Source organism: Hyaena hyaena, unplaced genomic scaffold, assembly GCF_003009895.1.
Source record: "Hyaena hyaena isolate Hyena2069 unplaced genomic scaffold, ASM300989v1 scaffold_676, whole genome shotgun sequence".
Lineage (NCBI taxonomy): Eukaryota > Metazoa > Chordata > Mammalia > Carnivora > Hyaenidae > Hyaena > Hyaena hyaena.
In genome coordinates, this window is record NW_024081310.1 from 45,581 (window position 1) to 63,939 (window position 18,359).

The 18,359-nt window shown below is 55.7% G+C and overlaps 1 protein-coding gene across 6 annotated transcripts in view; it reads right to left on the reverse strand.

Annotated features, from left to right (window-relative positions):
* Positions 1 to 18,359, reverse strand: part of ITPK1 (inositol-tetrakisphosphate 1-kinase) — a 175,248-nt gene that overhangs the window by 36,006 nt on the left and 120,883 nt on the right. For all 6 annotated transcript variants that reach the window (XM_039217300.1, XM_039217296.1, XM_039217301.1 and 3 more), the window contains one exon: positions 11,912 to 12,029. In XM_039217300.1, coding sequence (XP_039073231.1) covers positions 11,912 to 12,029 — 118 coding nt within the window. The remainder of the gene's footprint in view (positions 1 to 11,911; positions 12,030 to 18,359) is intronic.

Sequence of the window (18,359 nt, forward strand, 5' to 3'; positions counted from 1 at the left end):
CTGACTTGACTGTCATTTGGAGACGGGGGGTGGAGAGCACTCTTCACTAGTGGCTGCACACACCCCCCCCCACTTAGGGTCCCAAAGGCCTTATTGCAGCTGCTACTTCCCTGCCGGCAGCTTGCGCCTCAGGCTCCCTGGCTACAGGTGAGCTGTTGGGACGGGGGTGGGGGGGTCAGATACTGGAAGATGCGGAATCAGCCTGCAATTGAGGGAGGGGGGTTGCTCATGGGCAGGGACGGAGGGACAGAGATGCCACAGATCGGACACTTCCTGGTCTGATTCTGCCCTGGTCAGGGGATGCGCAGCTTCCCCTCTGACTTAGCCAATGGCCTGTTTCACATCCAGGGCCCACAGCGCTGTTTGCCCTGGGACCTTCCATAAAGCCAGGCACAGAGGAGCCAGCCAGGGCCAGGGCAGGGACATGGCCATCCGGACCCCTGCTCCAGCTGATGGAAATGGTGCGATGTGGATTAGCTCCGTGGCAGCAGGTTCCAGTGATCTGTGGCCCTTTCTGGACCAAGGCAGACCCTCGCAGCCCCCACTCAGCTCCGGCTCCCAAAATATAGCGGCTTTTTTTTTCCTTTTAAGATGTTTCAAAAATAATGTTTAAAGTGCTCTCTCTGGTAGCACATATTCTAAAAGCAGAACAGAAAATGTGCACTTGGCCCCAGTACAAAAATGAAGCTTCTATCGATGAAACAGTCCGTATTTTAAGCAATGAGACAACTTCCTTAATCCACAAAGGACTCTCACCAATCTAGATGAAGACGACCAACAACCTGACAGAGAAGTGGGCACATGAAGAGATTCACGCACAGCAGAAATGCAAAGGGCCAATAAGCGCATAAAGAGATGCTCTATTGGGGTGCCTGGGTGGCTCAGTCGGTTGAGCATCCAATTTTGGCTCAGGTCATAATCTCACGGTTCGTGGGTTTGAGCCTCGTGTCGGGCTCTGTGCTGACAGCTCAGAGCCTGGAGCCTGCTTCAGATGCTGTGTCTCCCTCTCTCTCTGCCCCTCCCTCACTCATGCTCTCTCTCTCTCTCTCAAAAATAAACAAACATTAAAAAATTTAAAAAAAGAGAGATGCTCTATCTTGCCAATGACAGAAGAAATGCTAATTAAGATAGGCATCATTTCCCTGGCAGATGGGCACGGGAGAGTGACATTTACTCAGACTTTCTGAAGAACAATCCAGCAGTACCTGCCAACATGAGGAATCTTTATAAGAATCTCTCCCTGAGAAATTCCACTTCTAGGAATTAATTTTAGAGAAATATGCAAAGATCTATGTTTACTACAGCCCAGTTAATAAAAACAATATTAAACTGGAATGTCCTTATGAGCTCCATATAATCGAGTAAATTATGATTCTATCAATCATGTGCTGAAATATTACATTGCCACCAAAAGAGAGGCAAGCAGACCCATCTCCCTCGTCTATGGGCCGTGGAAAGAAGCCAAGATACACACTAAGTGGGGGGAAAACAAGTTTTATGAGAACACATGAAATATGACCCTGCTTCTATTCTTTTTTTTAAAAGGACACACATATATTTGTATGTGTATGAGAAGGGTCTAGAAGAATGGATTCCACAGTAAAAAGCAGCTGCCTCTGGGAAGTGAGTCACTGACAATCAGGGCCCTGCCTGTTGATATAGAGGGAAGTCAAGGTCAGGTTTGTGCAGACTTGGAGGAGAGAAGATCCAGTCTGGGAGTTCAAGAGTGCTGGGTGCAGCAAGCCTCTCACCAGAAGCTGCACGAAGGGGAGGGGGAGGCCCTATGGCCGATGAGGTGGAAAAGGCCAAAGGCTGCCGTACTCCATTGATTCGAAGACATGTGTTTTTTCTTTTTCCTAATTTTTAAAAAATGTTTACCCACTTTGAGGGAGAGGGAGAGCAAGCAGGGGAGGGGCAGAGAGGGAGAGAGAGAGACAGACAGACCCCACACCGTCAGTGTGGAGCCCAACGCAGGGCTTGAACCACGAACCGTGAGATCATGACTTGAGCTGAAATCAAGAGTTGGACACTTAACCAACCAAGCCACCCAGGCGCGGCTGAGACATGTGTTTTTTTCATTTCCATCTCTGAGGTTGAGATGTGCCTCATCGTTGATGCTGTATCACAATTTAATTAGCACTTTCTCCCTATTTGTGGGATATAAGCTACCACTGTATCGCACCATCAGTGGTGAAACTCATCACACCACCCTCCAGAAGACTTAAGAGTCACACTGGCACATTAAAGGCTCTGAGAAGTCCTGCAGCAAGGAAACTTCTGCAACACAATCCCCTTTCTTTTTCCTTAATTCTCATCTTTGCCTTTCTCTTCGCTTACAAATGAGAATATGCTAGGGCCCCATGAAGTGCCCTCCTGTGGATGTCTGCAAAAGTCTCGGTCTGAAGAGGGGCATGCTTCTTTTTTTCAACTCGATATAATGACCATCTGGCAAGTACCACAATAAGAACGCTTGTCATCAAGAACCATCAATGGCTCTAAAATAGCAGGCAAAAGTATGATGAGAAATGGGCTATCTGCAAAGCATCTCTTTATAAGATAACTGCCAATTACAGAGAAAAATAGAAATGAACAGTAGAGAAACGTGACACACAGCACTCCGACCAAACGATCAGTTAACCAGATAGAACACACAGCAACATCACGGCCTCCCGATAGACAGGGTGTGCAAAGGAGGGCACAGCACTGCTGGTGTGGCATTCCTGCCCAAAATGCAGAATGCCAACCGAATCCGTAACACTGGAAAACCCAATCTGAGAAACCCAAAGTGAGGCTGGCTCAACAAAGTAACAGGCAGGGCTCTCCCAAAGTGTCCCCGATGTGAGAGACAAACAGCCCGAGGGCCTGTCCCAGATGTGAGGAGACCCCAGAGAAGAACCACCAGAAGAAGGCAGCAGTGAGAAATCTGGTGAGATGGTTAATTAACTGTGGCTTCCCGGGCTTAGAGACCTGTATCTTGGTCACATGAATGCTGATGCAAGAGGCAGCTGTGGGAGGTGCATAAGGAAACTTAGTGTACATTTTTTGCAACTTTTTTGGTAAATCTAAAATTACCCAGGGGCACCTGTGTGGCTCGGTTGGTTAAGCGGCCGACTTCGGCTCAGGTCATGATCTCACAGTCTATGGGTTCGAGCCCGCGTCAGATTCTATGCTAACAGCTCAAAGCCTGGAGCCTGCTTGGGATTCTGTGTCTCCCTCTCTCTGACTCTTCCCCACTCACTCTCTGTCTCTCTATCTCTCTCTCAAAATAAAGACATAAAAAATTTTTTAAAAATAAAATAAAATAATCCAGAAAACCATATAATGTGAATTTTACCATAAAACTGTAATAACTGATTAAAAAAAAAAAAGCCAATGGAAACAGGACAAAAGCCCACATGTGCTACATGAGGGGTCACCCTGCAAATTCCCGTTTGGGGGAAATAAACCCAGGTGATGCATTGACAAACACAGGGCTGGGCATTTGGGGAGGATGAAGCAGAGGGGCCCAGAGGGGCCTGGAATCACAGGGTCAGGAGGCCCACGGTCTAGCTCACCAGCACATATCCAGTGCTGAACAGAAGAGAAGGAACTCAAGATTGGCAGGGTCACAACACGTGGGCTGAAACCACAATGCAGTGTCACCTAGAAGGATTACCGTCTGTTGAGTCTTTTTGCCTTAAATGCAGAACTGTGTTTAATTCGTACAACTACCCTATGAGGAACATGCTGCTATATCATTATCCCCATTTTACAGATAGGAAAACCGAGGCTCGGGACAGTTAAATAACTTGCCTTAAAGCACACAGCTAGGGTAAAGACAGCATCTGAACCCAGGCAGTCTGACTCATGGTGCTTCTGAGGAGATTGCTACAGAGGTGTGAGGCCCATAGCAAGAGCTCCGAGTGGCGCTGGATCAGTCCTACAACTTCTCTGGGCCCCTTTCCTTCTCTTAAAGATATAGAGAAGAGCAGCTTTGAAGGCACTGAGAGCTCAAGATCTCTTTTAGCTGGAAAGACACTAAGTGGACCTTAAATTCACACTAAAATGTAAATGACTAATATCTGATACTTTCTGATCAACATGACCAACAAGTAAGTTTTGAGTATCTGTCTGTGTTACTATGTCCCAGGGAAGAGACTTTGAGATTTCTTACATGGGCGCTGGGAGACTGAGTGTGATGTGGGATGTAGGGTCAGGTTCCTGGGAGTCTCAGTTCTGCAGGGGTTGGTCATCACCACCCTCCAGAAAAGGGAGCCACGGTTTCCAAGACAAACAGCATCTGGCCCTGGGGGCAGCCCTGCGTATTCAAGGAAGACAGGACCGGCCTGGAGGAGCCATGGGAGCCTAGTGGGGTCAGTCAGGAGGGGTGGAGGGGTGTGTCTGCGGGCCAGGAGGAGGCAGGGCTTCCTCGGGGTCTGTGTGTCAGCAGACGGGCAAGGAGCCTGTTGCCTCAGCCAGAGGCTGGGCGTCCACAGGGCGCTGGACGGAGCTGGCGGGGGGCACCTGTGGGGGCAAGGGTGGCCTTGCCGCTCCAGCCCCAGAGCCTTGGAAGGTCCAGTGAGAAGCGCTGAGGGCACCAATAGGAAAGTTCTTCCCAAGGGTGGACCTGAGTCTCCTTGGGAGGCCGTAAAGCAGCCACCACGAGAGCTCGCTGCACTCCCGGAACCTCTCCTTGGAGCCTCCAGTACTGCATCCTGGACCGTGGCAGAGGAAGTGAGGAACCTGGCAGAGGCCTGCCAAAGAGAGAGGGTCGGCGCCAGCATGGAGGTGGCACCCCTATCGGGCCGCCATGGCAGCGGGAAGGCAAGGTGGGGAGCTGGGGGCCGGCCTGGTGTCATTCGGTCAGAACATACCAGCTCTGCGACCCTGGCTTCCGGCCTAACTGCAGAAAACAAGGAGCGAGGGGGCACCTGCACCCTCCCGCCAGAGGGGGTCACTGCGTCTCCACGTCCCTGACCCAACAGGGCCAGGCCCTGGGCCCCGGCACCAGGAGGCCTGGACCTTGAGAGCTCAGAGGCAGAAGCTGAGTCTGTGTCCCCAGGGAACAGAGGCGGCTGCCCTCCGGGCACAGCCCTCAGCCTTCTGGAACGCAGGAGTGTGTCAAGATGGAGGCTGCTGAAGAGCGGGCTGGGGTCTGCGCTTTCCCCAAGGCACCTGTCATGTCCTCTCCCCGCTGCAGGGAGGCCCGGGTGGGGAGGCCCCAAGGAAACAGCTCTCGGGCAGGAGGAGCATGAGCAGCCCTCGGCCTGTGGGGGGCAGGCAGGGACAAGCAGGGAGCCCACGGGAGCCTGTGGAAGTGTCCCCCCTCCGTGCTGGGCTCTGCGGGCTCCACTGTGAGCCCAGCCAGCAGGGCTGACACTCTCCGGATCCCTGGGGGCGACACAGGGCCTCCCCTCAGAAGGGGGCCTCCGAGGGCTGAGGATGAGCGGGCAGGCAGGGGGGTGGAGAAGGGAGAGACGCAGAGTCCCTGCAGGGCCGGGTGCCTGGACCGCAGCAGAGGGGAGCCCGGGCCCCAGGCCCACGCTGCAGGGGCGGCCTCTGCCCTGGAGCCCAGGACCCCACGCAGGGTGAGCAGAGGGCACGGAGACGGGCAGGGTTGGGAGATTAGGCGCAAAATGCACCTGGTGTAGGAAGGAGGCTGGGGTCTGGAGTCGGCACAGGCCTCGCCGTGCACACCCGGCAGCTGGGGACCCTCACCTCGCTCGGCCTCCACCTTCTCGCTTGAAATGGGGGGAAAGAGCAGCCGTGCTGGGAGGATTCGCCTCGAGGAGCGGAGGAGCCGCCGGCCGGGGCCAGGCGTGGTTGTCCAAACTGTCCTCAGCGTCTACCTCCTGCTGGCAGGTGACGACAGGGAGGCTCACCAGGGCGCAGCCAAGGCGCCTCCGGGTTCAGGCCCGGGCACCACCTAATGCTGGGAAGGCGCCTAGCCCGGCCCGGCCCACGACGGGGCTCTCCCCACCGTCTTGCTCTGCCCTCCGCCTCCACCCGAACACGGGGTCTCTGCCTGGGTCACGGGAAGCAGCCGACGTGAAAATGAGGACAACGTTTCTCCCACGGGCCCCCGAGTCCAGGAGGGAAACCAGGAGCCGAGCACCCACCCAGAGCCCCCAGCCCCACCCCGGCTTGTAGAGCTGCGCCACCTGCATAGCCACCTGCTCCGGGGGTTTGTCCGGGCCTGGCCTGACGCCCTGTCCCCTTGACCTCAGCGCCGTGGGTCAGGCTGGCTGACACTCGAGGGAGACACGGGCAGGAAGGCACCGGAAGGCCTCCCATGATGCCCACTCAATAGGTATGAAGTATTTTTTTGCCAGGCTGTTCTGAAACTCCAGCCTCCCACCCCCAATCAGGCTGGAAACTGGCTGACTCGGGAGCGACAGTCCTCGGAGCGCGTTCCCTCCTGTCCTCCTCGTCCTCGACTCCAGGCCCCGCTACCCACTACCGGCTTCGGCCACGTGCCTCCCACCTAGAACCTGGGCACCCACAGGACCCAGGAGAGGGGGCTGACAGCATGGGACGCCCAACTCTGGGCCCCATCGCTGCATGGGGGGCCCGCCCCACTGCACACCGACCCCCACGGAGGCGAAGGTAACCCCCCGGACAGATGAGCAGACGACTCGCAGGGAACCAGGGAGCACGCAGGCCCAGCGAGGGCACGGAGCCCAGGTTTGCCGGGACCCAAGCCGGGCCTCTTCCACTAGCACGTGTGGCTGCTCTCCCGCGGAACAGACCCCCTGTCGCCCCAGGAACTCTCGGGCGCAGGGACTCGGCGTCCGTTTCAAGCAGGGCTGCTAATTCTCTGCGGAGTGAATCCCAGGGCCCTTCTGTGGTCCGTGTCACCTCCTGGACACCAGAGAGCACCCGAGAGTGCCACCAGCTGCCAGTGCCAGCAGAGCCCCCTTCCGTGTCCATCCAGGCCTGCACCCCTGACAGTCCCAGGGTCTCAGGAACTACCAGCTAAGAGCACAGGTGGATGGGGCTCGGTTCAAATCCAAGCTCTGCCCCCTGAGTAGTTCTGTGGCCCAACTGACAGGCCCAAGCACTTCAGTGTCAAACCTTCCTCAGGGTCGCTGTGAGGGTTAAATGAGCTAATACGTGTTCAGTGCTTCGAACAGTGCCCGGCCTGCAGGAAGTGCCCTCTCAGTGAACACCCATGTGCCAACAGGGAGCACAGGCAGATCTGAGGCCCGAGCCTTGACCCCAAGCCCCTTCCCTGCCTCTCCTTTCTCACCACAGGCCTGTGCCACCCCCAGCCCCACCACACCCCTCCCACCTGGCCGCCCTTGCCCAGGCGAGGCTCCGCGGGGAATTATCCTCCAGGGTCTGAACAAATGTTCCTTTCTCTTCACTTGCTGTCTAGATTACTCCATTTTCAATCCAGCTTCCCAACGGCCTCCAGGATGAGCCCTGATTAATTTCCCATAAAACCACAGGCAGAAATGTTCCCTCTGTGGTGTGTACCTCCCTCCCCAGGGAGGGCTGGCGTCCCGATGGCCATCTGTCACCTCCAGAGCACGTCACCCCTCACCCACAGCTGTCATCAGCTCTGAAGGGTCTCTTGAACCCTCTGTCCTGTGGTCTGATACCCTCCATCAGCTACTGCCCCCACCCCACCCCATCCCCGACTCCCAGGGTCAAGAAGACCCATCCAATCACAGCCCAGCTTTCTCTTGCTTTGACCAGTTCCGGAGCCTGCTAGAGTCTTGCCCAGAATGCCCGGCCGGGGTGGCAGAGCCAGGCCTTGACCTCGGGGCTTCCATCTCAAAATCTTGGCCCTGGGTGGCAAAGCAGGTGGCAGGGACAGAAAACGCCTGCAGATGAGTGCTGGGGAATCAGGACCTACTGACCCCTCCCCCCGCCCCACCCCCATGCCTGCAGCAGGCAGTGTTTCATTTCTGGGAGGTTCCTGCACTTGGTCTGAACTGGATCCAGGTTCAGGGCCATGTGTTGCCTCTGGCTAAGGGCTGTGGGTACGGCCCTGCCCAGAACCAGTCATCTATCAGAGAAACCTGTGGCCCAAGCGCTCTGGGGTGGGCCACTCTGCAGGCCTAGTGACACTGAGCTGCTGTGTGGAAGGAGCTTGCTGCTAAGGTCACAGGCTGAGGCCCCTGGAGGAGGAACTGTCATTCCAGGAGTCATTCACCCATGGGATTCCCAGGTAACAACCCACTTCTCGGAAGGAAGGACGGACTCTCAGACGGACCAGTTGTCCCTCACATCTCACTCTCCCCCTTCTTCCACAGTGACAAAGCTCCCAGAGTTTAGCTGGGCACAGGGCTGTCCGGAATAGAGACCACATTCCAGGCTCCCTTGCAGCTCAGTAGAGGACTCAGTCCTGGCCGTGGACAGAGCATCATGTTGTGGCTTCCAGAGCCCTTCCTTAAAGATAACGAGGGCCGTTCCCCTTGCTTCCTTTTCCTCAGCGCCTCGCCACCCTCATGTCTGGATCTTGGAGGTGACGGCTGGGGTTTCAGCAGCACCACCGTGGACCAGGAGGCCCGCATCACAGAATGACCAGCTACAAGAAGTCTGGGTTCTCCCTCTGGGCTTTTCCATGACAAGAGAAATGGAGTCCTATCTCATTTAAGCCACCGTTCCTTCGGGTCTCTGTTGCTACAGCAACTCTAGCACTAGCCAAATGCACAAGTGTTAGACAGATGGGTCTGAGGCAGAGAAAGGACCCTGCCTCCCCTCCCGGCTCTGAATTAGAGGACGGGGAGCTCTGGGAGCGTGGAAGTGAGGCGGCACCGAGGTAGGCCGACGGGGAGCTGGGCGCTCCCGGCAGCGGGCCTCACCTGTCCGCATAGCTGCCGCTGCGCGTGGAGGTGGAGGGCCTGCTGGGCACCGACCCTCGCACCGAGGGCCCCAGCGCTATTCTCCCCACGCCATGCCCTCCCTCACTGAGCAGGCGGCCCTGGCCACCTCCCCTCAGCAGCCTCCCCTGTCTGTCTCTGCAGCCGCCCACGCTGAGGCAGGGACAGCCACCTCAGCTGAAGGACAGGACACCTCAAGGAGGTCTCCACCCAGACCTTTCTTCCAAGCAAAAACAGTGTCACTGGGACTGCTCTAATTGCCTGAGGAGCTTTACAGGGTAATTACGCCATTTACAGTATGCTTAACAGGCTGCCTCCAGGAATAGCAGGAGTGGGGCGGAGGAGTGCCAGGGATGTGCCTCCCGGAGAAGGTTCTCGGCATCTGCAGGGAGGAGGAGCCCTGCGCCCCCCAGCCCTGCCCGGGAGGAGGGGAGGTGGGCGCCAGCAGCACTTCCACAAGAACAGCCGTGGGGGGGTGGGGGCAGGAAAAGGCTCCAGGAAATCCCAGCTTCTGCCCACCCTCCTGGAAGAAGGCCAGCCGGGCTCGGTGTGCACGATAAGGAAACTGCGGGGCGCAGCGGTCATGGCCCACCCACAGAACAATTCCTGCTGGCCGAGGACCAAGCCTGCCTGGAGGGTTTGGTCAGCACGTTCTTGCCGGCCATGGAAGGGGCTTCCCCACCCTCCACCCCTGCAGGCAGCTCCCCAGCTGATGACCCCTGAGTTTGACGTTTCCTGGACCCGGCAGCGTGGGGTCTGATTCTCTCCCCACTGGGGGGGGGGGGGGGTTGGTCACCAGCCCCTCACACCTGTGACCCGGTGCGGGGCACCCTTACAACAGGATATAGGTGATGGCCATTAGAACCCGTCCCCAGACCACACCTGCACTGATCTCAAATGCATTCTCACACCCCTTTGGTGGCTGCTCATCAACCAAGTCCCCGACGACACAGGCATTGCAAGGCCCCCACACTGACTCAGCCGTGTGCAGGTCACGCTCACACAGCCCACGCTGCTGCTCTCGCCCACTCTGCTCACACTACAGGCCCACCTGGGAGACCTAGGCTGTCACCCTCAGTCTCACCCGCCAGGGACATGCCTGCTTCCTGTGCACACTCCCAGTCCAGACCCAGGCTCGCTCCTGACCCCAGCCCGGATTCTCTGGGGATGAAAACTGACTCCAAGGTCAGTCCAGACGCTCTTGCCCCTTCCATGGTAACAGGAGCTGTGCCAGCAGCTGCCATTCCCGGCTGACACCATGAGCCAGGAGCCATGCTACGTGCTCATCAGATGTCATCCCAATGAGCTCAACCCCAGACCCTGAGGATAAACACTCACTACCAACATCTTACAGCAAACAGGCAGAGCCAGGTCAAGGGACTTGGTCAAGGCCACACGACAACAAGAGCCCAGATTCAGATACGACCTCAGTGTGTCTCCCCGCAAAGCCTGTGTGCTCTGCTCTGAAAAAGCCGTCTCGGTGGTGACCTCCCTGACCCCATTAGAACATATTACACTTCTCATGGATTCGACACAAGACGTGGCTGTGACCTGTGACTCCTCCCACTAATCAGACCTTCTCATCACGATCGGACCCATCCCCCGTCCCTTCACACGGCTGGCATCCAATGCACACAACTCCTGAGGAGAGGAGGATTTCCTTTCCAGAAGCAAAGTTTAGCCGGAATGTCCCTATGATCTTCCTTCTCATCGGAGGGTTCTCGTTGGACCCAGGGGAAGAATGCAAAGGGAAGGCAAACCAACATCACTGGCCATTCCAGGCCTAGGGGAAAATGGACGCTGGCGCACTGAAAAAGCCTGGCACTTGGCGGCCACCCAGGAAGCCCATGCCCTATGCCACCTGCTAAATGCCAGGCACAAAGAGAAACAGGCCTCGAGACCCCTTCCAGGACAGCCAGGTCCAGCACCACAGGGCACGTTCCTTAGAATAGTACGGACTCACCAATTCTCGCGGCCTAGGTCCACGACTGCTCCATACAAGGTGCTTGCTAGATCCAGGGCCCTCTGGCCATGAACGTGTAGGTTAAGTTTAGGGGCCAGGGGCTAGGAACCTGAGTCAGACAGACCTGACGTGATGCTGGCTCTCAGTCTCCACTACTGTCTGCAAAATGGGGTGGGGGGGGAGGGGGGGATGACCAAAGCCACCTTTATGAGCATCAGAAGAGGGAATGGAAGAAGGCTTAACCTTGGAGACAGGCTGCCTCTGGTCCGGCAAGCCAAACTCTTCCCACGGGTCCCACCATCACACAAAGCAACGCCAGGCCAAGTCGCTAGGGTTCTGGGTTCAAGGAAGCCCAGACAGGCCATACTCATGGTCTGGACGGCAGGAGCGGGGGTGTACAATGAATCTACATGCAGCCCCAGGATAGAGGCAAAGCGCTTTTCCTCAGAATTTCAACAAGAACCCTCAGCAGGGCACGCTTGGACCAGGCAAAGAGACCTAGGTTACCGTTAACATGAATCTTTCCAAAAAAGCCCTTCTCACATTCATAAACACCTTGGGAAGGCAGTCCCGCTTCTCTGGGGCTGCCCAGCCCACGGAGGGGGGGAAGGAGGAGTCCTCAAGGACAGGAGGATGTGGCGGGCAGGAAAAGCTCCCGCAGCTAAGCGGGAGGCGCCCGCCCTCCAGAACAGAGCGTACCCCACGAGGTGCAGCCGCCACATTACACAGCTCCATGTGTTTGATTAAAGGCCCTTCAATTTCTCTGTTTGTCTCCTTTGCCCGGTTACGTAACTCCCTTCCCCACCGCCGCTCAGCTATTCTACACACGCGCCTGCTCTCTAACGGCCGAGTTATCGGGACGCTCCATCACCACTCTGTGGGTTTAAGACAACAAAACAAAATCGTCTCGAAGTGGCTGCAGCCACTCTCTCTCCCAGCGAGCACCCTGGGGCTTTTATTTCCTAACTCTGCTGGGCACAGGAGAGAAAAGGGCCCTCCCGAGCATGTGTGCCTCCATGGAATTCACCTGCTACCTGTCTCAAAAGGCCTAAAAAGATCAAACCCCCGCCTCCCACCTCATGCATGGCCACCCTGTGACTGCCACCAGCCACGGGCACCAAGTCACACGTGTCCATACCTTTCATGTATGCCTCGATCTTCCGGATGAGTTCATAGGACTTGGAGCGGTCGAGCAAGGTCCTGATGGCAGGAAGGGGGTCCAGGACAATGGTCTCAGGGTGCGCATCGATGTATTCCTGAAAGGAAAACACACGACTTCCAGTTGGAGGTGGGGGACTGACACTGACATGAGGCTTCTGCAAGATGCCATCCCACGTGCCCTTCCCGCATCCGTCCCTCCCTCCACCAGCCCTGACTTCCGTCTGGGGGTTCGCACGGTCTGGGGAAGCTGCCCCCCACGCTCTCAGCCACACTGGGATCACATGACAATGGTTCGACCAATCAGCTGTATTTCACCCTGGCCACTGGTTCAGGAGAGAACACGTGATCAGAGTCGGTCCAATCAAAGGTAGGCTCGGAGCTCTCACGAGGAATGTTGGGAAGACCATCCTCTTCCACACTGGGGAGAAGAGGAAGCGCAGAGATGCGCAGCCACCCTGAGATGCAAAGGCCAGGCCTGACCAAGCCAAAGCTCAGAAAGGAAGCCCAAAGTGAGAAAAACAGAGCTGAGAAAAAAGGAGCGCACCCAGGTTCTCAGCGGCTCGTCTGGCCCCTGGATAAACCCTCACCTGAAACTGGATCTGCTCCATGTGTGTGGACTGCCCTCAAGGAGAGTGGCCCGGCACCCTGCTCTGAGAAGGCTGCTGAGGCCGGCCAGCGAGAGCGCAAGGCCGGGACTCAGGAGAAGGCGAAGGTCTGTGTGAAGGCTTATTGACAAACGCGCCACAGGCAGCCGTCTGGCCTCGAGTGCTCCCTTCAGCATGCTTCTTCAGTACCCCCTAGCTCCAGGGGTACTGGGAGCACGCGAGCAGAACCATGGCCAAGTCGGCCTCTGAGGAAGTTACAGTCTCCTTGGAGAAATAACACTAATGGGGAACACGAAACTCTAATAACAGAATTCAACACGAAACGGAGCAAAATGTTTCTAGGAAAAGAAAACAAGGATCCTGGCCCTGCCCCTTGTCACCTCTGTGACTATACGGGCCATCCGCGGGCCAGAGCAGCTCATCGGACAGACACAGTAGAGGAGGCCATCCCTGTGGCCCCCAAACACTGCGTTTCTAAGGATAAAAATATGAGGTGCTGGAGTAAGGAGAGAGGAGCACGGAGACAAGGCTGGGTGTTGGGAGGCCACTCACCAGCTGTTGTTCCTGTGAGGTGCACTGTGGACTCCACCACAGATCTGTTCCAGTCCTACTAAGCCCTGGTGCTTGTCAGTGTGACCTTATTTGGAAATAGTGTCTTTATAGATGGAATCAAACTAAAACGAGGCCATACGGGATTAGGAAGGACTCGGATCCATTGACTGGTGTCTTTAAGACGAGGAAAATTTGGACAGAGAGACACACAGGGAGAAGGCCATTTGAAAACAGAGATAGTGACTAAAGTCGTGTAGCCACAAAGGCAAGGCTGACCAGGGACTACTGGCCGCTGCCAGAAAGTGGGAGACACGCATGGAACAGACTCTGGGCGCCTCCAGGAAGAACCAGCCCCGCAGGCACCTTGACTTCAGACTTCTGGCCTCCTTAACTGGGCGAGGGGGAAAAAAACTCCCTTGTTCTAAGCCACCCAGTATGTGGTACTTTGTCAAGGCCACCCCAGGGAATGAATACACCAGCTTAATTCATCCCCCTGCCCGCCCCGTCTACCAGATCCGTCTGCGAGGTCAGCAAAGGCCAAGAAACAAAGCCACAATGCTTCTTTTCAAGTCGGCCTTATCAACAAAAAAGAAAGCTCCATTTGGAATTACTCCTTTTTTTTTTTTTTTCAGTGAACCTATTTTGGTTCCTAGTAATCATTTTTAAGAGCTCTCAACACAAAGCCAGAGATTTCTATCTCCTTCTCCTCTGAAATCTCCCCCTTCCCACACCCCTGCCTTGTGTTTCCTACCAAAGTATCTGGTTATGGGCTCACTTGGGTCTTTTTCCTTGAACGTTTAAAATTTTTTCTCTGTCCCTAAGGGGTGGCCAGTACATGCCTGTGAGAAGCCCTTCTTCTCATCCTCACATCCATGAACTCTCTGGAGTCGCCACGCTCTCATCCCCTCATCCCTGTACCCCCATCCTATAGATACAGACACAGAAGAGAAGCCACCTTCCTCCTCCTCCTGCAGGAGGCGACTGTCAGCAAGTCAGCTCAGTGGCTGGCCCACCTTCCTGCTTATACAGAACAAGCCCCCAAGCGGATGAGGGCAGGCCCACGTCCGCCACCCACAGGGACCGTGAAGACAAGCTGAGAAGTGTCTTCTTTTTTTTTTAATTTGAGAGTGTGTGAAAGCAGGAGAGAGAGGCAGAGGGAGAGACAGAGACACACACACAGAGAGAGGGAGAGACAGAGAGAGAGACAGAAAGAGAGAGAGAGAGAGAGAGAGAGAGAGAAACTCAAGCAGGCTCCATGCTCAGCGCAGAGCCCAACTCAGAGCTCGATCCCATGACCTTGGGATCAGGAGCTGAGCCAAAATCAAGAGTTGGACACTCAACCCACTGAGCCACCCAGGCGCCCCTGACAAGTGTCCCTAAGGAAGGTTTATCCAGAGACACCTTCAGGCCAGGGGCTGTACCCAGCTCCGCTCTCCTACAGCCTCACCCAAGTGCCTGCACCTCTCCGTGGCAGGCTCCCCAACAGCAACTATCTGTGTTGGCACCATTGCTTTGAGCCAGGTCTACACTGCCACGAGAGCAGGTCACTCATGAAGACACCAGGATTCCCACGTGCACATGAAATCAGATCAGTGTCTTCGTGCTAAAAGGTCATCCACTCAACAAACTGCACATCATTCACGGCGCTCAGATCACGGTGCAGAGTGCCAGAGACACACGGCCGAATGAAAGTCTCCTGGGCTTGGCCCTGCTGCATCTATAATCCTGGCCAGAGATTGCATATTCTGGGCTGTGACCCGAAGGCACTGAAATGTCCCCACACACACCCCCTCCTCCCCCACCCCAACACGCCAGGAAGCAGGCTAGTGTGGAGGGAAGAGTAAGGGCCCAGGACTCACGACACCCAGGCCCCCACTGTTAGCACCTCCCAACGTCACCTTGGGCAGGCCATCTGGCTTCTCTGGGTCTCAGTTCCTTCATCTGACTGAAACGCCTAAATTGGAGAAAACTGAAGGCTGGTGTGTGGAGGGGCAGACTTCAGGGCCACACGTGGGGCTGTCTGAGAACTGGACGGACAGCCACCTGCTAGAGGCATTACAGGGTAAGGTGGGGACACACAGGCAGGCATGCTGCCTTCCTTTAAAGAGAGGGCAGCGTCAGAGATGCTCACTTTGCTGGGCTGGCCCAATTCTCTCCCAGCAACTGAGTCCCATAGTCTGGACACGCTCCTTCCCCCCCTNGCTCAGAGTTGGGCTCAGGCAGACACTTTTCTCTCAAGGTAATCTGAAAGAGCAGACGGGATACTGGGGCAACAGGGATGGAGCAAGCCCCCCCCCCCCCCCCCCGGCCCCAAGAAGAGTATCTGAGTGGTTGCTGGATCTGGTCCTGCTTTTATGCGTTAGGGCAGTGACCTTTAAAGAGAGAGCTCAGAATCATTAAGACATGAATTGAAGCCAAACTCACGAGGGAAAGAAATTAGAAGAAACCAAAGGGGAAAATATCTGACAAGCAGGCGCCAACAAGCTTTTGACCCGGGATGAAAGCGTCAGTATTAACAGAGGAATTATTCCTGAACACAATCTCTCTCGGGACAAGGACAGAGAGGGCAAAGAAAGAGTTTTTCCAATCGCCCCGCTATCCACAAGTGCATTTCCTTCCAAGGCCTTCAGCCTATCTATTGTGGCGCAGGCCTCATGCATTTTTCACAAGTCTCTTAGAATTACCAAACAAATTGCTGGAAGGGTGAGCGCCCTGTGCAGTTTTATTGCCACTCAGAAGAAGAAAGGCCCCAACGGTCTCCATGGCAAATGGTAAACACATGTTCCTTCAGCGCGCCGCCCGCCGCACACCTACAAAGGGGGCCTGGACGTGAACAAGGGGGGCCTGGCTGGGAGCCGACGGAAAAGCGGGGAGAGCAGACGCGGGCGGCTCTGGTCACAGGGCCAGGGAACTCTGTTTGTTGAGGGGACAAAGGGGCAGAGGCCAGCCGGGTGCCCCGCGACCCGAGGCCCACGGGACGGTGATGCCAAGAGGGAAACTGAGTGCTCTCTGCCGGGCTGGGGCACGTCAACGCTTCCCCATGGAGAACGGGAGCCAGACAAGAGGGCCGGGGTGAACATCAGAGATACCACTTCCTCTGCAGTTCCATTTATGGACAGGAAATGAGCAGGGAGACGCAAACGTTTGCCCTTATCTAACAGAAAACTCAGGCAAAAGTCCCAAGTTCAAATCCTGCCTCTACCACTCACCCTATGTCTGTGAAAAAGAAACTGCGGTTAATCTCTGAGATTCTGTTACCTGATGTGCAAAATGCACGTTTTGAATGAAACCTATGTCAGGGAGCAGCTGTGGGCACTTGGACCCGGACGGGAAAGGAGCTGGGGGAGGGAAAAACAAACAGGATTCTCGTGGCTGGACAACATGCCGACTCCCGGCAGCAGACCCGACCCGAGGTCCCTGAGCTCCTCCTGCCCTGGCCCCTCCAGCAGACTGAGGGGCAGGCGGGCCCTGCCCCTGGGGTCAGCCCTCCTGCCCCGTGGTAGCCCAGGCTCCAGGGTACACCCCTCTGTGGACCGCTCAGGTCCTGGCCGAGCCCACAATGCCAGCCGGCTCTTTCCAGGGGAGTGAGAGGCGCCCCCACACAGCTCCTGCCCCCTCGGTTCTCAGCGGCCGTGGGCGCTCTGGCCTCCTCTCCCAAAACACTGCAGGCCCCCCTTTTAGAAAGTGGTGATGCATTTGGTAGAGATGCACGCTCAAGTGATTTACGGATTAAATATGACATGTGGACTCTGCTTCAAAGTAACCAAGCCCAGGGGATGGTGAGGGGCGACAGGTGAGACGAGAGTGGTCATAAGCCGTCGACTCGCGAGGCTGGGTGCTGGGACCCAGCAGTGTGTGGCAGGAGTCCGTCAAGTATTTTTAAATTCTCTGTAATAATGGAAAATTCGGGCGGTGGAGAGGAGGGAGGGGGCTAAGTAACCAAGTCTTCCTATTCTTCAATCCCACACACCCCTCGTGCCAGAGACAGATGCCAACACCCACACTATCTTTCCAGAAGGACCAAGAGGCAGCGAGCCAGATGGGAAACCCAGGGAGAGATTAATTATGGAAAAGATGATAATAAATAAAAATCGTCATCATCATAACTTTTAAATAATAGCAGCCACCGTGTACCCAGGACCAGCCCTACACACATTGCTGGGAAAATACGGTTTCCAAGCACTGTGTCCTTTAATATAAAAATCCTACGAGGTGGGACCCCTGGGTGGCTCCGTTGGTGGAGCATCCGGTTCTTGATTTCGGCTCAGGTCATGATCTCACGGTCGTGGGATTGAGCCCCGCATCGGGCTCCCCACTGGGTATGAATCCTGGATTCTCTCTCTCCCTCTGTCCCTCGCCAGCTTGCAAGTGTGTCCGCTCTCTCACACATACCCAAAACAATCTTGTGAGGTGACAGCCGAACTATAAAACTCTCAGAAGATAACACTGGTGTGCATTTTCCTGACCTTGAATCAGACAACGGTTTCTTAGGTATGATACTAAAAGCACAATCAGGGGCACCTGGGTGGCTTAGCTGGTTAAGTGTCCAACTTCAGCTCAGGTCATGGTCTCACGGTCTGTGAGTTCGAGCCCCACGTCGCCGTGGGCTGACAGCTCAGAGCCTGGAGCCTGTTTCGGAGTCTGTGTCTCCCTCTCTCTCTGCCCCTCCCCTGCTCCCACTGTCTGTCTCTCTCTCTTAAAAGTAAATAAACATTTTTAAAAAATCTAAAAGTACAATCAAGAAAAGAAAAAATAAACTGGATGTCATCGACATTAGGAGCTTTTGTGAGTCGACACCACCCATCTCAGACCTGGTGCACAGGCCTCACCTCGTCGCACTTGTGACCCAGCTGCTGAAAGGCCGCCTGTTGGACTGTGTGGGCCCGAGAGCCGGGCACTTCCTACCCTCTCACCTCCATGGCAGGAGTGGGAGATCCCAGCCCAGTGGACTGTTCTAGAAATCTCCCCTGTAGAGGTGGGGGAGCTGGGAGGGAGGAAGGGGAGCACTGGGAGCCCCCTCTCCTCTCCAGGCCTCTGGCTCCTCTGTAAGTGAAGGCCAATCCTGTGAAGAGGTTCCGTGCATGGGAGCGGGGAGGCTGCTGGACCTGGGGTAGAATCCTGCCTTCCCTCCCTGTGACTCTGGGCCTCCGTTAATTCTCAGTCCTCATCTGTGAAGTGGAGGCAGTCATAGCCCCTACCTCAAGGGATGATTTTTTAGAACAGGCTTATCGACCTATTCCACACACCACGCAGTTCACCCACTTACAG